At 45.3% G+C, this 25,327-nt stretch overlaps 1 protein-coding gene across 1 annotated transcript in view; it reads right to left on the bottom strand.

Annotated features, from left to right (window-relative positions):
- The window catches only part of GPD1L (glycerol-3-phosphate dehydrogenase 1 like), a 69,015-nt gene extending 44,528 nt beyond the window's left edge, over window positions 1-24,487 (bottom strand). Inside the window, exons 1-3 of the mRNA XM_073630291.1 lie at window positions 24,332-24,487; window positions 20,580-20,757; window positions 109-249 (exon numbers count right to left, since the gene is read on the bottom strand). Of these exons, the coding sequence (XP_073486392.1) occupies window positions 109-249; window positions 20,580-20,757; window positions 24,332-24,375 (363 nt within the window). The 5' untranslated portion in view covers window positions 24,376-24,487. The remainder of the gene's footprint in view (window positions 1-108; window positions 250-20,579; window positions 20,758-24,331) is intronic.
- Window positions 24,488-25,327: the final 840 nt, after the last annotated feature.

The following is a 25,327-nucleotide window of genomic DNA, read 5'->3' as shown; positions in this document are numbered from 1 at the left end:
TACCAGTTATAAAGTTATACAGCAGAGAAAAGAACACGCTCAAATCTCCCTGCTTAATAAAACTGGCCCATATCATTTCTCCTTCCATAATTGCTGAAAAATCATCACCTTAATAAGGGTTATTCCAAGAGCTTTGTTATGAACTTTCCCCGAAATCTCCTGGCAGATTTTATGTATGAACTGATGAGGAATGACAAAGACTAGGAGATCAGCATCTTTTACAGCATCAGTAAGATTTGGAACGGCAACCTAGAAGGAGAAAAAAATGTTTATTGTTGAATACCATGCAACAAGAGGAATAAAGATGGGAACAAAAAAAAAAAGAGAGGAGAATAAAAAGTTAAAGGGTAACTCCACTTTCGTGGGTGGGAAAAAAAAAAAAAATAAAATAAAATAACATATAGCGTATACAATTGACACAAGTCATAGTAATTGAATTATTAAAAATGGACTTTCCTTTTCAATCTACATCTGCTCCAATTTTCTAAAAATGCAATGAAATACGGCTACCGGGAGTTGTTCTGTACACAGAATGTGCAGAAAACAATTTCCTGCTTGTGTGATTGGCTCACCAATTTTCCCAGAAGTCTGCCTAAGATATAAGTCAGATTTCAGGCATCCCCTGCAACAAGTCATTTTTTGGTGAGATACTCCCAGTTGGAACACGTCTAAAGGGATGCAGGCCCAGCAGCTTTCCTCAGAGCTCTGCATGTGCACAGCTGACTGATAATTATGAATCCACTCCCATTAGACCCACTCAGAACAGAGGCATAGACGAACAAACAGCAATTACTTCAGCATAACAAAAAAGGTAGGAATCTCCAACAAAGGTTGTTACAATCCTTGCAATGTACATAGATCACCCAGAGGGGAATGTTTTTTTCTCAACAAAAGTGGAGTTACGCTTTGAGAAATCCAGACTTATTTTTACTTTAGATAGTTTGTTTGGGCCACACAAATTTTTTTCCATGCCAGAACAGTCTGGCTGCTGTAATAGATTGTAGTAGCATTACTTAAATGTAGTAGGCAAAAGCTGTGTTCCTGCGGGATAGATAGATAGATAGATATAAAAGGGGGGGGGGGCCTTGGCACATCTCTGGCATTCAGGAGAAGCCTTGCATTTATTATCAGTGAATAAAAAGCGCTTAGTGGCCGAGGTGGAGATGATGTAATACACAAGCCTCTCCAGCTCAGCCAAAGGAAGCCCAGGATTCACTGATAAAAAGACAAGGCTTCTCTTGAATGGCAGAGATGCGCTACAAGCGACTCTTTATATCGAGCAGCAGGGCTAGAGTCACTTGTACTGCTGCCGAAACAGCACTGCTTACTGTATGTAGCTAATGCTACTACAGCAGTCTCAGCGGATGGACTGTTCTGGCTTGGAAATATTTTGCGTGGGCCAGCTTGGCCCAAACAAACTAAAGTGCAAGTAAACCTAAAATTCACTTTTAACATACATAATACATTAAGGACAGCCTTTTCATATAATTTTCCTCTCCAGGGTTCCATATAGAAGAACTTGATTTAGCAGTGGAAATTGTACATTTGGAGAAATAAAATTTACATCGGCTACTACTGTATTTTGCTGTTGAGTAGACACTAATCTACAGTTGTACTATATTCTCATGCTGAGAATGTGTTCACTATGGGATTCATTTTCTGCAAAAAACCTGGTTGATCCTGTTCTCCATCTCCACCTTCTGTTCATATCCCCACTGCAGTTGACGGTTTTGCAAAGCAGTGACGTCAGCTCTGCACATGCTCAGTTTACAGTGAGTTTCTATGCTGAGCATCCCCCCCCCTCCAAATCAGATCTGAGCAGCCCATGTGACTATAGAGTCACACGTGGGTGTATACACAAATGGTAAATGACAGCCCTCTTCCTCCTTCCTGCTCCATGCCCGGTAACCAGCTAAACACAATGGGAGTGAGATATTGCATCTTAAAATGATGGAGGCTTCTCCTCCTTTTTATTACAAGACACAGGCTAGACGGGCATGACACAGCCTGTGACTGGCAGAAATACACCCAACACCATGGTACTGCCAAGCAGGGGCGTTGCTAGAAGGCAAAAAGACCAGGGGCTTCAGCCCGAAGTCCAAGGCCAGCACGGGGGGGGGGGGGGGGGGGGGGGCCTCTAGTGGTGCTGGGTTTTTTTGGTTGGGCGGAGGGGTTGTGTGGTTGTGTAGCGGGGGGTACGCTGACTTGCTGGTTGCTGCCTGGCTTACCAGTGCCCATCAATGCTGACCACTAAACCACCTACCTACCTGACATACACTGACCTACCTGACACATACACTGACCTACCTACCTGACATACACTGACCTACATACACTTACCTACCTGACCCACATACACTGACTTATCTGACATGCACTGACCTACATACACTGACCGGGTTAGACACAGGCAGGGGTGGTGAGGGGGGGGTTAGACACAGGCAGGGGTGGTGAGGGGTGGTGAGGGGGGGTTAGACACAGGCAGGGGTGGTGAGGGGGGTTAGACACAGGCAGGGGTAGAGGAGGAGGGTTAGACATACACAGGCAGGGGTAGAGGAGGAGGGTTAGACATACACAGGCAGGGGTGGTGAGGGGGTGTAGACACAGGCAGGGGTGGTGAGGGGCAGTTAGACACAGGCAGGGGTGGTGAGGGGCAGTTAGACACAGGCAGGGGTGGTGAGGGGCAGTTAGACACAGGCAGGGGTGGTGAGGGGGGTTTAGACACAGGCAGGGGTGGTGAGGGGGGTTTAGACACAGGCAGGGGTGGTGGGGGGGGGTTTAGACACAGGCAGGGGTAGAGGAGGAGGGTTAGACATACACAGGCAGGGGTGGTGAGGGGGTTAGACACAGGCAGGGGTGGTGAGGGGGGGTAGACACAGGCAGGGGTGGTGAGGGGGGTTTAGACACAGGCAGGGGTGGTGAGGGGGGTTTAGACACAGGCAGGGGTGGTGAGGGGGGTTTAGACACAGGCAGGGGTGGTGAGGGGGGTTTAGACACAGGCAGGGGTGGTGAGGGGGGTTTAGACACAGGCAGGGGTGGTGGGGGGGGGGGTTTAGACACAGGCAGGGGTAGAGGAGGAGGGTTAGACATACACAGGCAGGGGTGGTGAGGGGGGGTAGACACAGGCAGGGGTGGTGAGGGGGGGGGGTTAGACACAGGCAGGGGTGGTGAGGGGGTGTAGACACAGGCAGGGGTGGTGAGGGGGGGGGGTTTAGACACAGGCAGGGGTAGAGGAGGAGGGTTAGACATACACAGGCAGGGGTGGTGAGGGGGTTAGACACAGGCAGGGGTGGTGAGGGGGGGGTAGACACAGGCAGGGGTGGTGAGGGGGGTTTAGACACAGGCAGGGGTGGTGAGGGGGGTTTAGACACAGGCAGGGGTGGTGAGGGGGGTTTAGACACAGGCAGGGGTGGTGAGGGGGGTTTAGACACAGGCAGGGGTGGTGAGGGGGGGTTTAGACACAGGCAGGGGTAGAGGAGGAGGGTTAGACATACACAGGCAGGGGTGGTGAGGGGGGGTAGACACAGGCAGGGGTGGTGAGGGGGGGGTTAGACACAGGCAGGGGTGGTGAGGGGGGGGGGTTAGACACAGGCAGGGGTGGTGAGGGGGGGGGGTTAGACACAGGCAGGGGTGGTGAGGGGGGGGGGGGGTTAGACACAGGCAGGGGTGGTGAGGGGGGGGGGGTTAGACACAGGCAGGGGTGGTGAGGGGGGGGGGTTAGACACAGGCAGGGGTGGTGAGGGGGGGGGGGGGTTAGACACAGGCAGGGGTGGTGAGGGGGGGGGGGGGTTAGACACAGGCAGGGGTGGTGAGGGGGGGGGGGTTAGACACAGGCAGGGGTGGTGAGGGGGGGGGGGGGTTAGACACAGGCAGGGGTGGTGAGGGGGGGGGGGGGGTTAGACACAGGCAGGGGTGGTGAGGGGGGGGGGGTTAGACACAGGCAGGGGTGGTGAGGGGGGGGGGGTTAGACACAGGCAGGGGTGGTGAGGGGGGGGGGGTTAGACACAGGCAGGGGTGGTGAGGGGGGGGGTTAGACACAGGCAGGGGTGGTGAGGGGGGGGGGTTAGACACAGGCAGGGGTGGTGAGGGGGGGGGGGTTAGACACAGGCAGGGCTGGTGAGGGGGGGTTAGACACAGGCAGGGCTGGTGAGGGGGGGGTTAGACACAGGCAGGGCTGGTGAGGGGGGGTTAGACACAGGCAGGGCTGGTGAGGGGGGGTTAGACACAGGCAGGGCTGGTGAGGGGGGGTTAGACACAGGCAGGGCTGGTGAGGGGGGGTTAGACACAGGGACACAGGCAGGGCTGGTGAGAGGGGGTTAGACACAGGCAGGGGTGGTGAGGGGGGGGTTAGACACAGGCAAGGCTGGTGAGAGGGGGTTAGACACAGGCAGGGGTGGTGAGGGGTGGAGAGGGGGGTTAGACACAGGCAGGGGTGGTGAGGGGTGGAGAGGGGGGGTTAGACACAGGCTGGGGTGGTGAGGGGGGGTTAGACACAGGCAGGGGTAGAGGAGGAGGGTTAGACATACACAGGCAGGGGTGGTGAGGGGCAGTTAGACACAGGCAGGGGTGGTGAGGGGCAGTTAGACACAGGCAGGGGTGGTGAGGGGCAGTTAGACACAGGCAGGGGTGGTGAGGGGCAGTTAGACACAGGCAGGGGTGGTGAGGGGCAGTTAGACACAGGCAGGGGTGGTGAGGGGCAGTTAGACACAGGCAGGGGTGGTGAGGGGCAGTTAGACACAGGCAGGGGTGGTGAGGGGGGTTTAGACACAGGCAGGGGTAGAGGAGGAGGGTTAGACATACACAGGCAGGGGTGGTGAGGGGGTTAGACACAGGCAGGGGTGGTGAGGGGGGGGTAGACACAGGCAGGGGTGGTGAGGGGGGGGTAGACACAGGCAGGAGTGGTGAGGGGGGGGTAGACACAGGCAGGAGTGGTGAGGGGGGGGGGTAGACACAGGCAGGGGTGGTGAGGGGGGGGTAGACACAGGCAGGGGTGGTGAGGGGGGGTTAGACACAGGCAGGGGTGGTAGAGGGGGGGTTAGACACAGGCAGGGCTGGTGAGGGGGGGTTAGACACAGGCAGGGCTGGTAGAGAGGGGGTTAGACACAGGCAGGGGTGGTAGAGAGGGGGTTAGACACAGGCAGGGGTGGTAGAGAGGGGGTTAGACACAGGCAGGGGTGGTAGAGAGGGGGTTAGACACAGGCAGAGGTGGTGGAGATGAGATCAATGGCGCTGACACTTACTTTCTCTCATTGTCAGCCGCGCCTCCAGCGATCCCTCTTTCATCAGGGGGTCTCGGTGCACAGCAGGAAGCTCCTCCCCTTCACGCTGTTAGCTGTCAGCTGACTTTCTCTTGTCGTCCCGACATGTCAGCAGCAGTAGGGGGGAGCCGTGGAAAGGATGGGCGGCGGTCCGCTGTGCGGGTATAGCAGCGAGTGCTCTGCCATCACCTCTAAAAGCAGCGGCGCTGCCCAGGCCACCCTCACAGTGGAACAAGATGTGGAGCGATCGGCGGGAGTTCCGCCACCATCTTCTTAAGCATCAATGTGCCGCCCCTCAGAACCTGCCGCCCGGGACCCATGGTCCCACCAGGTCCCATGGTAGGGCCGGCCCTGCCCATGAGCACTAGCGCGGAGGAGGAGGAAGTGCAATCCTCCTCCGCTTTCAATGCTGGGAAGTGTGGGCACAGTGGGCAGTGACGTCACTGGTTGCTAGCCGCTAGGCGGCTATAGCAACCAGTGACTAAGAGTAGAGTCAGGCGGGGGTAGAGGCGGAGCTGGAGCCGGAGCCAGCGCAGTCCGCCCCTGTCCCCAGCATTCTAGGACCGGGACAAGAGACTCGGGGCTATTAGCCCCAGGCTCGGGGCTGTAGCCCCAATAGCCACCCCCTGACGACGCCTCTGCTGCCAAGAATAATAAAGATTTGATTTCAGATATTTGTATGACAATTTAACACAGTTTATTGACATTTATTCATTTTTACTCTGTATTCCAAAGGCTGTTTTTTTTTTTTTTTTTTTTTTAACATGTGACCAGCAGCAGAGAACTAGAAACTCCTCCTGTTTAGGTTTCCCTGCAGACAGGCTGGGAAAAAGCTGGGTCATGTGACAGCTGTATATTAACCACTTGAGCCCCAGAAGGATTTGCCCGCTTATTGACCAGGCCATTTTTTTGCGATACAGCACTGCGCCGCTTTAACTGACAATTGCGCAGTCGTGCGACGTTGTACCCAAACAAAAATTGACGACTTTTTTTTTTTTTTCACAAATAGAGCTTTCCTTTGGTGGCATTTGATCACCTCTGCGTTTATTATTTGCGATATAAACAAAAAGCGACAATTTGATAAAAAAAATGCACTGATCAACGTAAAAATGACACTGGTAGGGAAGGGGTTAACACTGGGGGTGATCAAGGGGTTAAGTGTGTTCTAACTGTAGGGGGGGGGGGGGGGGGGGGATGGGCTGCCAGGGACATGACAGATCCCAGTGATCGGGAACAGTGAACAGTAGATCTCTGACATGTCCCCTGTCAGAATGGGGATGGGGATTTGCCTTATTTACAAAGGCAGATCCCCATTCTGCCTCTGTACTAGGCGATCACGGGTCGCCGGCGGACGAGTCCGCTCGACCCGCAACGCAACTGCGTGAGCCGACATGCACCTATGGCAATTCACGTAGGAGAGCCAACCTGCTGCTGTACAAGGACGTCAGCTGGTTGGCAAGCAGTTAATTAGCAATAAAAGGTACTTAGATTTTTTAATATAAATAATTACAGTACCATCATCTATATACAGAAATAGGGATAATTTAAATTAAACAGTACGTGTTTGTTGTCACTTTAGTTTCATTTAAGTCTAACACTTAACCCAAACTTTTTTTTTGGTACATTTAGAAAAAAAAAAAAAGTGTTCGTAGTTAACCAATTAGGAAGGAACACCTATCACTGAATGCACAAAAATACTTCATTACAATTGAAGGGAAAATTAATGTCTCTCATTAGGACTCCCCAAAAGGGACACTCTGCAGATGTATTTGCTGCAATGAACTAGCAGGTTCACAGTAGAAAAAGACCCCAAGCCAAGATCATGTTAGCTTAAGGCGACTTTCACAGTGGGGCGGGGGTGCATTAGCGGTAAAGCGCAGCTAGTTTTAGTGGCGCTTTTTGGCCGCTAGCGGCGAAGTTAAAAAAGAACAGAAAAAAAAATTCAAAAGCTTAAGTATAAAGTCCAAAAAAAGCTTAAGTGTAAAGAGCAATAGCTTTAAGAAAAAGTGAACAGTCCAAAAAAAATTAAAATGTGCTGAGAATTTATAATATTTTATTTATTACACACACACACACACACACACACACACACACACACAGTGGGGACGGAAAGTATTCAGACCCCCTTAAATTTTTCACTGTTATTTTGCAGCCAATTGCTAAAATCATTTAAGTTCATTTTTTCCCTCATTAATGTACACACAGCACCCCATATTGACAGAAAAACACAGAATTGTTGACATTTTTTGCAGATTTATTAAAAAAGAAAACCTGAAATATCACATGGTCCTATGTATTCAGACCCTTTGCTCAGTATTTAGTAGAAGCACCCTTTTGATCTAATACAGCCATGAGTCTTTTTGGGAAAGATGCAAAAAGTTTTTCACACCTGGATTTGGGGATCCTCTGCCATTCCTCCTTGCAGATCCTCTCCAGTTCTGTCAGGTTGGATAGTAAACGTTGGTGGACAGCCATTTTAGGTCTTTCCAGAGATGCTCAATTGGGTTTAAGCCAGGGCTCTGGCTGGGCCATTCAAGAACAGTCACGGAGTTGTTGTGAAGCCACTCCATTATTTTAACTGTGTGCTTAGGGTCATTGTCTTGTTGTAAGGTAAACCTTCTGCCCAGTCTGAGGTCCTGAGCACTCTGGAGAAGGTTTTCGTCTAGGATATCCCTGAACTTGGCCGCATTCATCTTTCCCTCGATTGCAACCAGTCATCCTGTCCCTGCATCTGAAAAACACCCCTCGCAGCATGGTGCTACCACCATGCTTCACTGTTGGGACTGTATTGGACAGGTGATGAGCAGTGCCTGGTTTTCGCCACACATACCGCTTAGAATTAAGGCCAAAAAGTTCTATCTTGGTCTCATCAGACCAGAGAATCTTATTTCTCACCATCTTGGAGTCCTTCAGGTGTTTTTTTAGCAACTCCATGCGGGCTTTCACGTGTCTTGCACTGAGAAGAGGCTTCCGTCGGGCCACTCTGCCATAAAGCCCCGACTGGTGGAGGGCTGCAGTGATGGTTGACTTTCTACAACTTTCTCTCATCTCCCGACTGCATCTCTGGAGCTCAGCCACAGTGATCTTTGGGTTCTTCTTTACCTCTCTCACCAAGGCTTCTCTCCCCCATAGATCATTTTGGCCGGACAGCAAGCTCTAGGAAGGGTTCTGGTCATCCCAAACGTCTTCCATTTAAGGATTATGGAGGCCACTGTGCTCTTAGGAACCTTAACTGCAGCAGAAATGTTTTTGTAACCTTGGCCAGATCTGTGCCTTGCCACAATTCTGTCTCTGAGCTCTTCAGGCAGTTCCTTTGACCTCATGATTCTCATTTGCTCTGACATGCACTGTGAGCTGTAAGGTCTTATATAGACAGGTGTGTGGCTTTCCTAATCAAGTCCAATCAGTATAATCAAACACAGTTGGACTCAAATGAAGGTGTAGAACCATCTTAAGGATGATCAAAAGAAATGGACAGCACCCGAGTTAAATATAGGAGTGTCACAGCAAAGGGTCTGAATACTTAGGACCAGGTGATATTTCAGTTTTCCTTTTTTAATGAATCTGCAAAAATGTCAACAATTCTGTGTTTTTTCTGTCAATATGGGGTGCTGTGTGTACATTGATGAGGAAAAAAAAAAAACACAACTCCAGTGACCAGTGCTTGTAAATGCAGAGATTAATTATTATTATTATTATTATACAGGATTTATATAGCGCCAACAGTTTGCGCAGCGCTTTACAACATGGGGCAGACAGTACACTTACAATACAAATCAATACAGGAGGGATCAGAGGGCCCTGCTCGTTAGAGCTTACAATCTAGAAGGGAGGGTCAAGTGGAGACAAAAAGGTAATAACTGTGGGGGATGAGCTGATGGAAAAAATGAAAGTACAGTTGTTAGGTGTGGGCAGGATAGGCTTCTCTGAAGAGAAGGGTTTTCAGGGATCTTCTGAAAGCTAATAAATTAGGAGATAAGCGGACAGATTGGGGTAAGGAGTTCCATAGGATTGGAGAGGCTTTGGAAAAGGCCTGGAGGCGAGCATGGGAGGAGATGACAAGGGAGCTAGAGAGCAGGAGGTCTTGAGAGGAACGAAGAGAGCGAGTAGGTTGGTATTTAGAGACTAAGCTAGTGATGTAGCTGGGGGCGAAATTGTGGACGGCTTTGTACGTAGTTGTTAGAATTTTGAATTTAATTCTTTGGCCCAGCGGAAGCCAGTGGAGGGATTGACTGAGAGGAATGGCAGACACAGAGCGATTGGTAAGGTGGATGAGTCTGGCAGCGGCATTCATAATGGATTGAAGAGGTGATAGACTATGTAGAGGTAGGCCAATGAGAAGGGAGTTGCAGTAGTCGAGGCGAGAGATGACCAGCAAGTGAATTAAGAGCTTTGTTGTGTCATTGGTTAGAAAGGGGCGTATTTTGGAGATGTTGCGGAGGTTGAGGCGGCAGGATTTGGACAGTGATTGGATGTGTTGCTTGAAGCAGAGTTCAGAGTCTAGGACTACACCTAGAACCTTGGCATGTGGGGATGGGCTTATAGTTGTGCCATCGATTTTGACAGAGAGATCAGGGGAAGAGGCATAGGGGGGAGGAAAAATTATAAGTTCGGTTTTGGCTAGATTGAGTTTAAGGAAGTGGTGAGACATCCAGACAGATATATCTGAGAGTAAATTACTGATACGTGAGGAGACAGAGGGAGTGAGCTGAGGTGTAGAGAAATAGATTTGGGTGTCATCAGCGTAGAGGTGGTATTGGAAGCCATGGGAGGCTATCAGTTGACCCAGGGAGGCAGTGTAGATTGAAAATAGTAGGAGGTCCAAGAACAGAACCCTGAGGGACCCCCAACAGAGAAAGGAAGAGGAGAGGAGGAAGTAGAGTTATATGAAACGCTAAAGGTGCGGTTGGATAAGTAGGAAGAGAACCAGCGAAGTGTGCAGTCACGGAGACCAAAGGCGTGTCGTTTTATGAGGAGGAGGGGGTGGTCAACCGTATCAAAGGCAGCAGAGAGGTCCAGGAGTAGGAGTACAGAATAGTGTCGATTGGTTTTGGCCGTTAGTAGATCGTTTGTTAGTTTTAGGAGAGCAGTTTCTGTGGAGTGTTGAGGACGAAATCCAGGCTGAAGGGGATCGAGATGGCCATTATCAGCGAGGTGGACGCTCAGTCGGTTGTAGACCAGACATTCGAGGAGTTTGGATAAGAAGGGGAGCAAGGAGATGGGGCGTAGGTTGTTAAGATTGGATGGGTCCAGTGAGGGCTTTTTAAGTATGGGTCTGACAAGTGCATGTTTTAGAGAGTTAGGGAAGATGCCAGAAGAGAGGGAGAGATTGAAGATGTGGGTTAGAGAGTGTAGTATAGGGCCAGAGGGTGAACGTAGCATTTGTGAGGGAACTGGATCCAGAGGGCAGGTGGTAAGGTGGACATTAGCAAGTAGTTTAGCAACTTCGTCTGTAGTGGTGGGGTTGAAAGAGGGAAATAATGATTGTGCCTGTGGGCATGAAGTGTAAAGCGTGGAGGGTGTCAGCACAGTAGAGATCTCAGCGCGAATAGTATCAATTTTCTGTTTGAAGCGATTGGTGATCTCCTGTGCAGTAAGTGAGTTGGCGGGTGGAGGCGGTGGAGGGCGAAGTAGAGAGTTGAAGGTGAAGAAGAGTTGACGGGGACAGGATGATAAGTTGCTAATGAGAGTGGTAAAATAGGTCTGCTTGGCAGAGAGGAGGCTGGAGTTGTATTTTTGGAGGGCAGATTTATATTGGTAGAAATCTCTCTGGGACTTAGTCTTACGCCACAGGCGCTCCAGAGCACGACTACGTTTTTTCAGACTTCTAGTATCATCTGTTTGCCAAGGTTGAGGGGGTCTGGGCTTGATTCTGTGTGTAGTGAGGGGGGCAAGTGAGTTCAGTGAGGCTAGAAGTTAAGCGTTGTACACAGAAGTGGCTAGGTTGGTGCAGGATAGGGGTGAGATTTTGTCGTAGAGGTTGTTGATAGAGTAGAGAAGAGAAGGGTTGAGATGACGTAGGTTTCTGCGGGTAACTTTAAAGGTGGTTGGAGGGAGAGGAGGTGAAGAAGAGGGAGAGAGTGAAACTAATAAGGTGGTGATCAGAGAGAGGGGATGGATAGTTAGAAAGGTTGCATGGAGTGCAAAGGTGAGAGAACACGAGGTCAAGGACATTGCCTTCTGAGTGAGTTGGAGCATGTATCCACTGCTTCAGGTCAAATCAGGATGTTAGGCTGAGAAGTTTGGAAGTGGAAGGAGTGTTAGTATTAATAGGGATTTTGAAGTCCCCGAGAACGATAGTGGGGATTTCAGAAGAAAGAAAGTAGGGTAGCCAGGCAGAGAAGTCTTCAAGAAAGGTTGATACTGGTCCAGGGGGGCTGTAGATCACAGCTATCCTTAGAGAAATTGGAGTGAAAAGGCGAATACAGTGTGCTTCGAAAGAGGAGAGTGACAGAGAGGGAGGTGGCTGAAGTACCTGAAAGGTGCTATGTGGGGCTAGAAGGATTCCGACACCTCCTCCCTTACGTCCGCTGGATCTGGGGGAGCGAGTCCAGAGAAGACCACCATGGGATAGGGCAGCAGAAGATGCAGTGTCGGATTCGTGGAGATGCAGTGTCCAGTGCTTGTAAATGCAGAGATATCCAGGTGATTTGTGTGTTCCCCCTCCTGGGTCCCCACTCACCCCTACAGGGGTATCTTGCAAATAGGATAGACTTGCTTCTTAGGGCAGGATGAGACTTCCAAAAGCTGATCAGTCAGACAAGGATCCCTTCAAGCTTTTCGTTGTCACCCTCTAGTATCCAGTACAGATTATGGTTAGTTCTCATTCTCATGCAAAAAAAAAAAAAAAAAAAAAAAAAAAAAGGAGATATGGGCTCCCATAGTGGGAGGTTTTATTTAAAAATTAAAATTGATTAAAAGCAATCAAGAAAATTATAAAAAATAAAAACAAACAAAAGTTCCATACAAGTAAAACTTCCCAAAATAACTACAGCTATGAGGGCAACGAATAGTCTCGGAGCCGTGGTATTCACATACAGAATGTGTTCCACAGGCTCAGCGAGCGACTATCATACCCGAAAGTGACGTGTATGTGTGTCTCCGCCTTACGCGTTTCATCATCTTCTGAGTCACTTCCAGGTATAATAGTTGCTTGCTGAGCCTGTGGAACGCACGCTGTATGTGAATACCACGGCTCCGAGACTATTGGTTACCCTCATAGCTGTAGTTATTTTGGAAAGTTTTAATTGTATGGAACTTTTGTTTGCTTTTATTTTTTATAAAATTTTCTTGATTGCTTTTAATTATTTTTAAATAAAACCTTTCCAAGTTTTTGCATACTACACTTTGGGAGCCCATATCTCATTTTTTGCATGAGAACTAACCATAATCTGTACTAGATACTGGAGGGTGACAACGAAAAGCTTGAAGGGATCCTTGTCTGACTGATCAGCTTTTGGAAGGATCATCCTGACCTGAGAAGCAAGTCTACCCTATATGCAAGATACCCCTGTAGGGGTGAGTGGAGCTGGTGAGTGGGGACCCAGGAAAGTCACCTGGATATCTCTGCATTTACAAGCACTGGTCACTTTGGAGTTCCTTTTTGGAGTTTTTTCTAATGACTTTGAAATGTATGTATGCATTTTTTGTTTTAGCACATATGAATTTTTTGGACTGTTCACTTTTTTTTTAAAGCTATTGCACTTGCACTTTACACTTAAGCTTTTGGAATTTTTTTAATTTTTTTCTGTTTATTGAACCTCAGGAGTGAACTTTATACTTAAGTTTTTTTAGTACCTCACATGTTTTAGTATTTTTCAATACAGGGTTACTTCCTCAGATAGGGGAGATAGCATGTATATTTATTTTGGTAAATGTATGAAGCACATATGACACTTTAAGTACGGGAGTAAAATTCATCTATTGCACTTTATTATGGATATGGTATGTTAGTAAGGGATGTTTTACAAAAATAAACAAAAATGCAGCGCTCAATGGGACCAGTAGTAAAGAACTATTGCTGATGGTATAATCAATAAAGCTCATTTATTGGATGCATGCTGAAATTTGAAGTTAAAAACTACTGTCAATGAAAAAATGAGATGATAGAATTAGGACTTCATAAGCACAACTCATTATCATGGTTGAAGTGATTCGAAAATTAGTATATACACGATACCACCATGACTTCCAGATGACAAGGGGTTAATGTCAGCAAGTGTGCTCCAAGCTCCGATCCCGATTGGCAGACTCAATGGCTCAATGTGCAGGGAGAAAAACAGAGGTGGAGAGACACCGCTCTCTAAGGTGCACTTAATGGCTGTGAACCAGATATCAGACTCGCTGTGATCCAGGAAGCGTATTGTAGATCCTGATTGGCAGACCTAATGGCTCAACGTGCATGGAGGAAAAAAAAAAAAAAAAAAAAAAAGAGAGGTAGAGAGACACCGCTCTCTAAAAGGTGCACTTAAGTGCACCTTAGAGAGCGGTGTCTCTCCACCTCTATTCTACTTCTAAAAAACAAAAAAACAAAAAAAGAAAAATCAAGAGAAGAACTAGTGCTCCAACCATAAGAATAAGCTACAAACAGAAGAGGATCGAAAAAGGACTATGACTAGGTTGTAGTTCTTAAATAGCTAACAGATGCCACCTCCTACATGTACTACAGAAAAGCTGGAGCTTGGGTCTAGTGCACAGGCTTTAGCCTACAAGAGTGAAGCAACTTTCTTTAGCGGTCTTATAGATCCTATAGACAGCACAACTATCTGAAGATTACCATCTCCTTCAACAAAAGATGGAGAAAAGGATTGAGCTCTCACCACTTCACATTCATTATGGGTATTATACACACTGCACGGTATAGCAGAGCCCCAAAGACAGCAACTTCTATTCTTACGAATGTACAGCTTGGCTGTCTTTCATAAAGATGAAGAACATCAGTTCTCTGCAGCACATAACTGGCACTTATGGCAATATTGTGAGTAATGCACCCTTGGGAGCTTGCCCAAGGGTGCCAACTCCTAACAAATGTGACACAATGTCCTGAAATAAAAGCATCCTGCAAGACCCATTCAGACAGATTTATGATGGCATCCAGAGCACTTTTCAAATGAAAGGGAAGTTTTAGCACGAAGCTGTACAACATCTGTGTGTGAAGTACTGCTATACCCTAGAAAAAAAAAAAAAAAAAAAAAAAAAAACTTTTACGGTTGACACCACAACAGGCAGCAAGAGGAATCTTGCAATGTGGACACCTGTTCTGGTGCCAGCTAACAGAAAAATTCCAAGAAGTGTGTAGAGCTTTCCTTTCACTTCCAATTGTGTCTACAAGACAGGAAATAAAAGGGTAATCTCCCAAGTGGACAAAAAGCAAAAAAACTTTATTAAATTGAGAGATAGATAGAGTAGAGCTGGGCGATTTTCTCGGCCTAGTCCGCAGCGTCCGGCCTCGCCTAAAAACTCCTGCCCGCAGCTCCCCAGGACCGGCACCGTGTCAGCGCCGGTCCTGGTGAAAAAAAAAAAAACCACAAAAAAAAAAAAAACACCACAAAAAAAACGATTTGCTTAAATTTTGAATCGATTTGACCTCTCAACTCGATTCAAATTGATTTTTTTCCCCAGCCCTAAGATGGAGATATTATCCATCTCTCTATATCTTATTTTCTTTTCCACTACACCCTCCCACCAACATGGATTATTTCCTTGTGCTCTTGAACTCTATCCAACACCTCCATATATTTACACATTTTTCTATTTTATCTTGTCCATAATGAAACAGTTCTTCCATGTTGCAGATGAACTCCACCCTTTTAACCGGGTCTCTTATCATTGGGCTCTCTGGAGACTAATGTTTTGGAATCAAATATTTTGCTGCGAGATATCACCGATTGATTTTAGTATTGTGAAGTACGTAAAGTTCCTGGGACTTATAGGAAATTACGGGGACGAATACGAATAATCTGTTGTACAATTTTCTGCCAAAAGCATGCATATATATGGGTCATTGTTCCTCTTCCACCACAACCTCTCCAACGTGATGATGATTTCTCCAGTTGATACTTATGTGCCTTGGCAGGTGTTATATACACCATCTTGATAAGCATTTATAATTATTTCTATTGTGCTCATGTCTGTTGTTATACCCCCTGCCATTTTCAATATTTTCTCTCTTGCTCACTCCAGGTAGCACCAAGTTTCCCTTCCCATTTTTCCACAAAAACTGATTTCAGGCTTAGCCATTGTTGGAAGGATCTTAAAGACCTGGGAATTATATTCCCCATTTTGCTTGTCTGTGAATCACAAACCAAAAATTCGAATTACATTTAACGTTAATAAACTTGTGTCTTTAGAAAAATTAGGATACTTTTGTGGTACCCAAATGTGTCACGCAATAGAACGGCAGGGCGGCTCTATTGTGCGAAACGACGGACCTGTACGTCGTTTCATGCAATAGATACTGTGAATGCGCGCCACAGGAGCATGCACGCGAGTCCGGCGGACTCGATGTCTGCCGGCCACCTGCGATCGCTGCACAGAGGCAGAATGGGGGATCTGCTTTTGTAAACAAGGCAGATCCCTGATCTGACAGGGGACAACATGGAGATCTGCTGTTCCTAGTGATCAGGAACAGCAATCTCTGTTGTCCCAGTGAGCTCAGCCCCCCCACACAAATTTTAATACACCCAGGGAACACAGTTAACCCCTTGATCGGCCCCTGGAGTTAACCCCTTCCCTGCAAGTTTTATTTATACATTGATCGGTGCTTTTTTTTTTTTTTTTTTTTTTTTTTTTTTTTAAGCACTGATCACTGTAATGTCACTGGTCCCCAAAAAGTGTCACTTCAAATCAGATTTGTGGGGTGCAATGCCGCAGTCCCGCAAAAAAAAAAAAAAAAAAAAAAAAAACCCCACACACACACACACACACACACACACACACAACACCATTACCAGTAAAAACAATTTAAAAAAAAAGTCCATTAATCTATCCCCTATTTTGTAGACGCTATAACTTTTGCGCAAACCAATCAATATACGCTTATTGCGATTTTTCATTACCAAAAATATGTAGCAGAATACATATTGGCCTAAACCGATAAATAAATTTGTCGGTCTTTTTTGTTTATAGTGCAAAAATTAAAAACAAAAACACACTACACCCACACCGGTGATCAAATACCACCAAGAAAGCCATTTGTGGGGGGGGGGGGGGAACGACATTGAATTTTGTTTGGGTGCAGCGTCGCACAATTGTCAGTTAAAGCGACGCAGTGCCGTATCTCAATAAAATGGCCTGAATTGCCGTGACGCTTTGCAGGTGCTGCCCATTGATTTCAGTGGACAGGGACACTTTAAGAGCGGTGTATTAACCACTCCTAAAGCGCCTCAAAGATGCTGCGTTCCAGGACTTTTTTTTTTTTTAACGTCCTGCAAGGGCACTGCTCCAGTGTTAAAGCCCAAGGGCTTTCACACTGGAGTGACAGGAGAGGCGCTTTACAGGCACTATTTTTAGTGCTATAGCGCCTGTAAAGCACTTCAGTGTGAAAGTAGCCTTAATGTCCTAAAGTATGCTTGTGGTACACGCATTGGGAGCATTTAGAACTTCGAGAACTTCTGGCAAGTTTCCCCAACTTGACAATGTTTATCCGCCCTACACAGGAGAGTGGTCTTATTGAAATTTTATTAAATTTCCTCTTTAATCACGTTTAATAATGGGATGTAGTTTGTTTTATACATATCCTTTAGACATGCTGTTAATTTTATACCTAAATATTTTAATTCCTTCTGCCATGTGAATGGGAACTCCTCTTGTAAGGCTGTCATCTTAATTCTTATTAATATTTAAAATTTTGGATTTTGAGGGGTTCATTTTTAAATTTGATAGTTCTCCATAATACTTCAGTACTTTTATTATGTTTGGTAGCGTTGGTTCCTCCTCTCATATACTCACTCCTTTTAGATCTACACAATTCCTGATACAGGGGGTCCCCTACTTACAAACATCTGACTTACAAACGACTCCTACTTACAAACGGAGGGAGACAACAGGAAGTGAGAGGAAATCTACCCCTAGGAAGGGAAATTCTCTCCTGTAAGTGTTAATATGGGAAAAAGGTGTCTCCACTGATGCTTTATCACCTATCCTTATTTCCCTAATAACCCCAAATTTTCAAAATCCAAAATGTCATTGGGACAGAAAGTGAGGTGAAATCTTCTGAACAGGGGCAGAGACAGCAAAACAAATGTTACAGGGGTGATAACCCTTCCCTATGCTATCTACAAAACTTAAAAATAGATTTTTTGGTTGGATCTACACTTAAATAATTTACCTGTTCTGACTTACAAACAGATTCAACTTAAGAACAAACCTAAAGTCCCTATCTTGTTTGTAACCCGGGGACCCCCTGTAGTAGCTAATAAAAATTCCAGTGACAGTGTAAACAGCAGGGGTGAAAGGGGGCACCCCCTGCCTTGTGCCATTAAACAATTCAAAGGGTTCAGATAAGGTCCCATTAATCTTTAATGCTGCCATCGGCTGTTTGTATAAGGTTTTTATCCATTGGATCATTTTTTTTGGGCCGATCTTAGCATCTATTGACAGGAATAGAACTGGGGACCCGTCTCTGTTTACATGTTGTAAGAGTAACAATGTTTTAACCCCATTGTCTCTTCCTTCCCTTCCAGGGATAAACCCAACTTGATCTGCATTTATCCACTCCGACAACAATCCCTTCATTCTAGTAGCTAGTATTTTAGCATACAACTTTATATCAGCATTTAGTAATGATATTGGTCTATAGCTAGAACATTGGGTTAGGTCTTTATCTTCTTTGGGTATTACGGTAATATAGGCCAGCAATGATTCTTTCCTTATTTCAGTCTGTTCAACTAGAAAGTTTAGTATAAAATTTTGGTGCCAACTGTTCCTTTAAGTTTTTATAACTCGCAGGGAATCCATCCGGCCCTGGGCTCTTTCCCACAGCTGTATCCTTTAGTGCTGTAAGAATTTATTACTGTGTTATGGGTCTCTAAGGCTAATAGTTTTTACTCCTCTAATTTAGGTAATCTGGCTTCTTTTAAATAAGCTTTTATCTTTTCTCTATTTTTTACTTGTTCCCCGTTTGCTTGGAGTATAATGTACTGTAATACATTTGAAATACTCTTGCGATATCTGGTGTGGAATATACCAGTTTCCCTTCACAGTTTTACATTTTTTCTATATAAAACTTGCAGATTTCTTTTTCCTCAATGCTCTTTATAGGCACTTCCCTGGTTTATTTCCCCCGTTGATATCTTTGTTCACCCTATTGAAAGTCCACCTTGTTTCTTGCTCAATTAACACATTTAGCTCATTTCTTTTTAGCACTACTAGGTGTTGTACATCTAGGTCTTTTTATGCCGATGTTCTAACTCATAGTTCTTTTAATACTGTTCTCATTTTGTTCAACCTCGATTTCTTTTTTGAGTTCCTAATGATATGAGTATACCCCTGACATATGCCTTATGGGCAAGTGTTTTAAATCTACCCGTATCCATTCACAAATGGGGGAAAAAAATAAACAAAAACAAAAAGGGGCGTGCAACTAAGTAACTACATAACATATTTAACTGGTGTGCTCTATAAATAATAATAAAGTATATATTATATTTACATACACAAACACACCTCTCTCTCCTTTGCATGGTGTAGCGTGTCTAATTCAGGGAAACCGCTCTATTCCCACAATGCTATAGGAGATTCCTTGTGCATTATGTAAGCAGTGCAATCAAACAAGGAGGGCAGGGGTCTGTAGAAGATTCTGGATAATACTTTCTCTGACCAAGGAAAGTACCGTATATACTAGAGTATATGCCGAGTTTTTCAGCACTTTTTTTGTGCTGAAAGTGCCCCCCTCGGCTTATACTTGAGTCACTGCCGTCTGCCTATCTGATCAGTGTGTCATGCAGACAGACGGCGGCCATTCCAGTGTACAAAAGCCACGCCTTCTCCTCATCTGTGATAGGCAGAACGCTCAGTTTCCCAGCAGTCAGTGTTCAGCCTGTCACGGACGTCCTCTCATCCTCATCCCACGGACGAAGATAAGAGGATGTCCGTGACAGGCTGAACACTAACTGCTGGGAAACGGACTGTTCTGCCTATCACAAATGAGGACGAGGAGGAGGCGCGGCTTTTGTACACTGGAATGGCCGCCGTCTGATCTGCATGACACACTGATCAGGGGGACATCCCGACCGCTACATTTAAACTACAATCCCCCACAGAGAGCTTGCAGATCGGCACAGGTAGGCTGCAATGGACACAGAGGACACAGATCTGCACAGGGAGGCTGCAATGGACACAGTGAGGTAGGCAGATCTGCACAGGGAGGCTGCAACTGCAGATAGGCATGGTTGACCCACTTTTCCACTTACAATAGCTGCTACATTTCTCACCCTCGGCTTATACTCGAGTCAATACGTTTTCCCAGTTTTTTGTGGTAAATTAGGTGCGTCAGCTTATACGGTATGTAAAATGGAATTTGAATGTACAAAAGGATATAAAAAAATAAAAAATTCTCTTTTGAAAGTTGGATACTGTATATATATATATTTCAGATTTAAAAGCATTACACCTTCCTATGTGTATCCTGACAAGATGTGCATGAGTATGTAGTTGCATGGTGCCTTTTTCTGCTCTGTACACACATCATACAGTAGAGCAATTCTTCCCTTTGCTTTGTCAATTTCTATTCAAACATGAGGCCTGCTAATGCGCAGGTTAATGCATGACTTGTCTGCAGTATGAGAACCGACATTCCTGTGAAGAAACTACATATGCAAGCATCCTTGGGTCTCCGTCTAACACTGGTGCGAGTTACACACAGACACAAACAGGCAGAGCAATGAACCACTTGCTGCCCTGCCACAGTACATTTACCACATCGACGTACTGGTTTCATGGTGGGCATACTATTTATAATTTGAACCATCATACAATCCGGGTCATTTAATTTTGGTAGTGGTATTGGTACATGCTGTGTGTAATCTGACAACTGTACTGCTCCTCAGCCTAATGTACCCATTTGGCCTTTCTGGTTTTAAAGGCTTTCTTAATGACCTTACTACCATTGTACATAGGTGTACTTTCTACGTAAAATCAATTACATTTTCAAAACAGAATAATGTTGAATGGCATATCTGGCTCTGGTGCTTTCCATTTATAGCATATCAGACAGGTATGTTCATAACTAGTCACTATAATAGGTTTTGTTTTTTTTAGATTTTCTCGTTTGCCTCTATATAAAATTACTGACAATGCAAAGAGTTGAAAAGAGAATCTCACCACATTCTCAGGCAGCTTATACCCTGGGAGATATTTAACATTCTCGTGCTCTGTATTGATGATCTCTGTGAGTTTTCTCCCATTAATATTTTCTTCAAACACCCACATATTGACAGTAGGAGCAAACTTCTTCAGCTTCTTTACATTGTTTCCTACGATTTTCGCAATAGCAGATCCCCTTGACACAAAAAAAAAAAAAAAAAAAAAAAAAAAAAGGGAAGGAAGAAAAAAGGAGAAGATTTATGAACAGGAACAAATGAAAAATGTCTAAATGTAAAAACACATCAACAGTAAAGATTATAGAAATAGTTCACCAATTAAGGATTGGTGGAGAGGAATTTCAGGTTTCTTTATAAGCTAGTCCAGCAGTCTGTTCTCTCTTGTGCCCGGAAGGGTGATGACTAAACACACGAAGATCAATGCTCAGGGGTTGGGTGGAATGGAATTTGGCAGAGTTGAAAACAGGTTGTTACACAGAATCTGCTGGTACTATTGTAAACCAAACAGGGGCCTTGATAATGTAAATGTAAAAAGGTTTACTTTTTACAGATATTATCTCATTATAAACTTCTAGTATATAATTATCATTATAAAAGTATCTAGTATAATTCTTTATATGAAGTAAAGCTTGCTTTATATACTCACTGTGGAACTTAAGGGGGTCAACCCTCTACATTGTGTGAAAAGGCTGTTTGATCCTGCCTTCTCTGATCCTCCCCTTCTTCCACTGTCCCCAATCCCTCTCCTGATAGTACAGAGCCCCAGGGGCACTCTGCACATGTTCAGTTTGGTGTGTATTGAGAGTTTATCTCGGGAGAGTGCATGTGATCAGCACAGGGCCAATCAGCACTGTCCAAACAGAGGGTCAGGGGCCCTGCAGCCTCACATGACAATCAAGGGAGAATGATTGAATAAAACTTCTCCTACAAGCTTTACCAGTGCTCTGCTGGACACTGATAGAAGTCACAAGACTGCTTTATACTGCTGATGAGAAAAGGTATTTAGCAATTTATAATTACTAAAAGAATTGCATTTATGCGCACTGTGGGAGTCCAGATCTAGTGAATGCAGGGTCCTGGACTTAGTAACACTTTAAAGCTGAACTTTGCAAAAAAAAAAAAAAAAAAAAAAAAAAAAAAGGGTCCACGGCAGTCTTGCTTGCCCAATCCTCAGTTCTGCTAGACCAGTGCCAGCAACCTCTTTTCCCCTGCACTCTGGAGGTTTAAGGTAATGTCTGGGCATTGCATTCTGACAGTGGCATCTGCTGCTTTCAGAATACACTGATCAGCAGCTGCAGCCGCTGATTGAGAAAAATTTTCCAACTTGTCCGTTTGACAATAGTTGATTTAATGGTCGACTATTGTCAAGAGGGGGCAGACACACTCTGATCAAAATTTGCTGGGTCCCTGCTAAACCAGCCACAGTTCGATCAGCATATGGCCAGCTTAAAGAAGCAGTTAACCTGTGCAGGGCAGCCCCAGTGTGTGGGAGAACTTTCGTTTTCCAAAGCGGAGCAAACACACTGGGATTGCCAGGGTTGGGCAAAATGGAATTTGGCATCAGGTAGAAGGCAGACTCATTTCACACAAGCTGATACAAATTGTAAAAACCCAGCAAGGACCATTATAAATATAAATAATCTAAAACTGTTTACTTTTTACATACCCTATTCCATTATAACTAAAACTATAAGTAAGACAGGTTGGGTATGATAAAACAGTCTTTAAAAAAACAAAACAAAACAAACAAAAAAAAAAAAAACAAAGCCCCAGCATTAGGATGGATTACATTAGCAAAGCCAGCAGTGATGAAAAATATTAACAGCGTAGTCCTGACGCAGGCAGAGGACAGCTTTGCTGCTGTTCTGACAATATGTCATTAACAGTCCCTCTAATCAGATTAAACACATGAATGACAGGCTGTTATTGTATACACAGAGACTGGCAATGATAGCAACACAACACCTCCAGGGCATTATAAGAAAGCTAAATGCTAAAGGCCAGACTCCCTAGAAACAAAGATTTTAAACAATATAGAGGCAATGGTCAGCTCTTTAAGTAGTACTAAACCCAGGACCTGCATGTACTATATCTGGTCTCCCACAGTACACAGAACATGGAAATGCAATTATTATAGGAAATATAAACTGCTAAATACCTGTTCTCATCAGCAGTATATACCATTCCTGCGACTTCTATCAGTGTCTGGTTAAAGCTTGTATTCTACTCTGACTATCCTATAAGGCTGCAGGACCCCTGACCCTCTGTCTAGGCAGTGCTGATGACTTGACTTTTAGGATGGGGTTCTGCTTTAAAGATGGCTAATGGGGTCTTTAAAGTGGTTTAAAATTAAAAAGAATTTATACTTACCTGCTCCGTGCAATGCTTTTGCACAGAGCAGTCTCTTACCTCCTCTTCTGCAGTCCCCCACCTTTGCTGTCTACTCCTCCTTTCCTGAAGGTGCCCCCTCAGCAAGCTGTGCACTGGGGGGGCTCCCCTGCGGGCACACTCTTGAGCCAGGTTGTGTGCATTAATAGACAAACTAAGTACAGCTTGGCGCTGCCCCCTTCTTACAGGATTTGACAGCAGTGGGGAGTTTTTTTTATTTACTGCAATGCAGGTAATGCATGAAGGAGGAATAAAAAAACAAACAAACACACACTTTGACGTTAGAATCCCTTTAAATGATGTACCCCAAATATGCAATCTATCCACATTGGAAGTACCATCGATCGTTTTTCAAGAACAGCTTCACTTGACCATAAATGCAAAAATGTTGGTTTAGGAGTTAGCACTTCTGCCTTGCAGTACTGGGGCCCTTAATTCAAATCCCAGTCAGGATTCTATCTGCATGGAGTTTGCATACCTCACAACTTTTTGAGATGGGAATAGAATGAGGGACACCTATCAGCAAAAGCCCCCCCCCCCCCCCCCAAAAAAAAAAAAAAAAAAAAAAAAAAGGGAAGAAGAAGAAGAAGAGAATTAGTTAAACCCACAGGTGTTCTTTTTTTTTGTCTACTATCCCTTTATATTGGCCTTTGAAACTTACAAATGCAGCAATTTAGATGAAAAGTTTAGCACTGGGAAACAATTTTTGAACAATAAAAAGTGCATTTTATGTACAACTATATAGATGAGGGACAAATGAGGAGGAAAGAGGGACAGAGAGAGATCACATCAGGGACAGTTGGGAGCTGGGCGTTTTCTCCCACACCACAAAGCCCTGCTGGTAGGTGAATGGGCCCCAGTATGTGAGTTAGGGACCTTAGATTGTAAGCAGGGACTGATGTGACTGTACAATATGCAGGGCACGGCACAGATGGCTGTCATGATCCCGATACCTGGAATAACAATGTACAGCTGGACATAGTCATGACATGTGTTGCTCTCAGTCCCAGTGGGGGAGGGGGAGACACGTGTGGGTAGGAGATGATGAAGGAAGATCCTGACTTCCCTTTCTCTGGGCTCCAGATCTGTATTAATCAATCATCATCAAATCATTTACCAAAAATGTCTCAAGCTGTGACAAGAGGCAATTCTCAGGATCAGCCTAATAATTAGACACAGGAATAGAAATCATCTTCCTTGATCTCAGACTACAGAGCACTCATAGGGATCACTGTACATATGTAGGGAGTATTAGAAGTACATGTCAATGTAAAGAGTGCACACTGCTAGGAGTGAGCTGATCAGGGCACACAGGACCCGCCCTGCCTTGTACCCTCTCCCCCCTACACCCAGCACCGCTCTCACCAGTTCCCTGAGCCCACGATGCACACTTTCAGAGGTCCTGCCATGCTGTGTACTGGGTGACTTTGTCCGGCCAATGACTCTCACCGCACCCGGCTTGTTGTTATCGTTCCCGTGTCTGCTGAACCAACCAATCACAGAGCAGGATCCGCCTTCACCCCGCCTGTGTCACTTATGAGCGACAATAAAGCAGCGCGCTGCATTGTGGGTGATGTAGTCGGATTGGCATACAAGGCATGGCTGGTCTGGAAGTGTTTGTTGTCAGTGTAGAGGGGAAACATTAGAGGCCATTGCTGGGTTTTTTTATGCTTGTTTATCTTCAATGAAATCGTCTCTTTAGAAATGCCTTGTTCAGCTTTTTTTTTTCCCTGAGGGGAACCCTGGCCCTGACATAATTTTCAGCTTTGGGGGAACCCCTCCTAAAAATCTCTATCTGCATTTCATTGGTACACTGTGTGATCAGTGAGTTGTAGGGATAAATAAAAGTAGGGCTTTTTTTAGTGGGAACGCGGGGGAACGCAGTTTCCGACACCTCCTGAATGTATGTAAGGTGTGCTGGAGAGTCCATGGCTGCTGGGGGATCTATTGTTCCTGAAAAAGATCTATTTTTCCATGGCAGTCTAATAGGGATCTATTGTTGCGGGATGCTTGGGGATCTATTGTTCCTGAAGAAGATCTATCTTTCCATGGCAGTCTATTGGTCTAATATTGATCTATTGTTCCTGAAGAAGATCTATTTTTCCATGGCAGTCTATTGGTCTAATATTAATCGATTGTTGCGGGCTGCTTGGGCATCTATTGTTCCTGAAGATCTATTCTTCCATGGCTGGGGAGGGATCTATTGTTTCTGGTTTGGGCTTGTGTTGCAGGGGGGTCAATTGTTGCTGGAAGGGATCTACTGTTGAGGGAGGGGTCTATTGTTGCTGGCTGCTGGAGAGTCTATTGATGCTGGGCTGGTTGCTGGGAAATTTGTTGTGGCTGTCAGGGGCTATTGTTGTT

Source organism: Aquarana catesbeiana, linkage group LG05, assembly GCF_042186555.1.
Source record: "Aquarana catesbeiana isolate 2022-GZ linkage group LG05, ASM4218655v1, whole genome shotgun sequence".
Taxonomy (NCBI): Eukaryota; Metazoa; Chordata; class Amphibia; order Anura; family Ranidae; genus Aquarana; species Aquarana catesbeiana.
The sequence above is the reverse complement of the archived record's forward strand: the minus strand, read 5'-3'. Positions and strand labels throughout refer to the sequence as shown.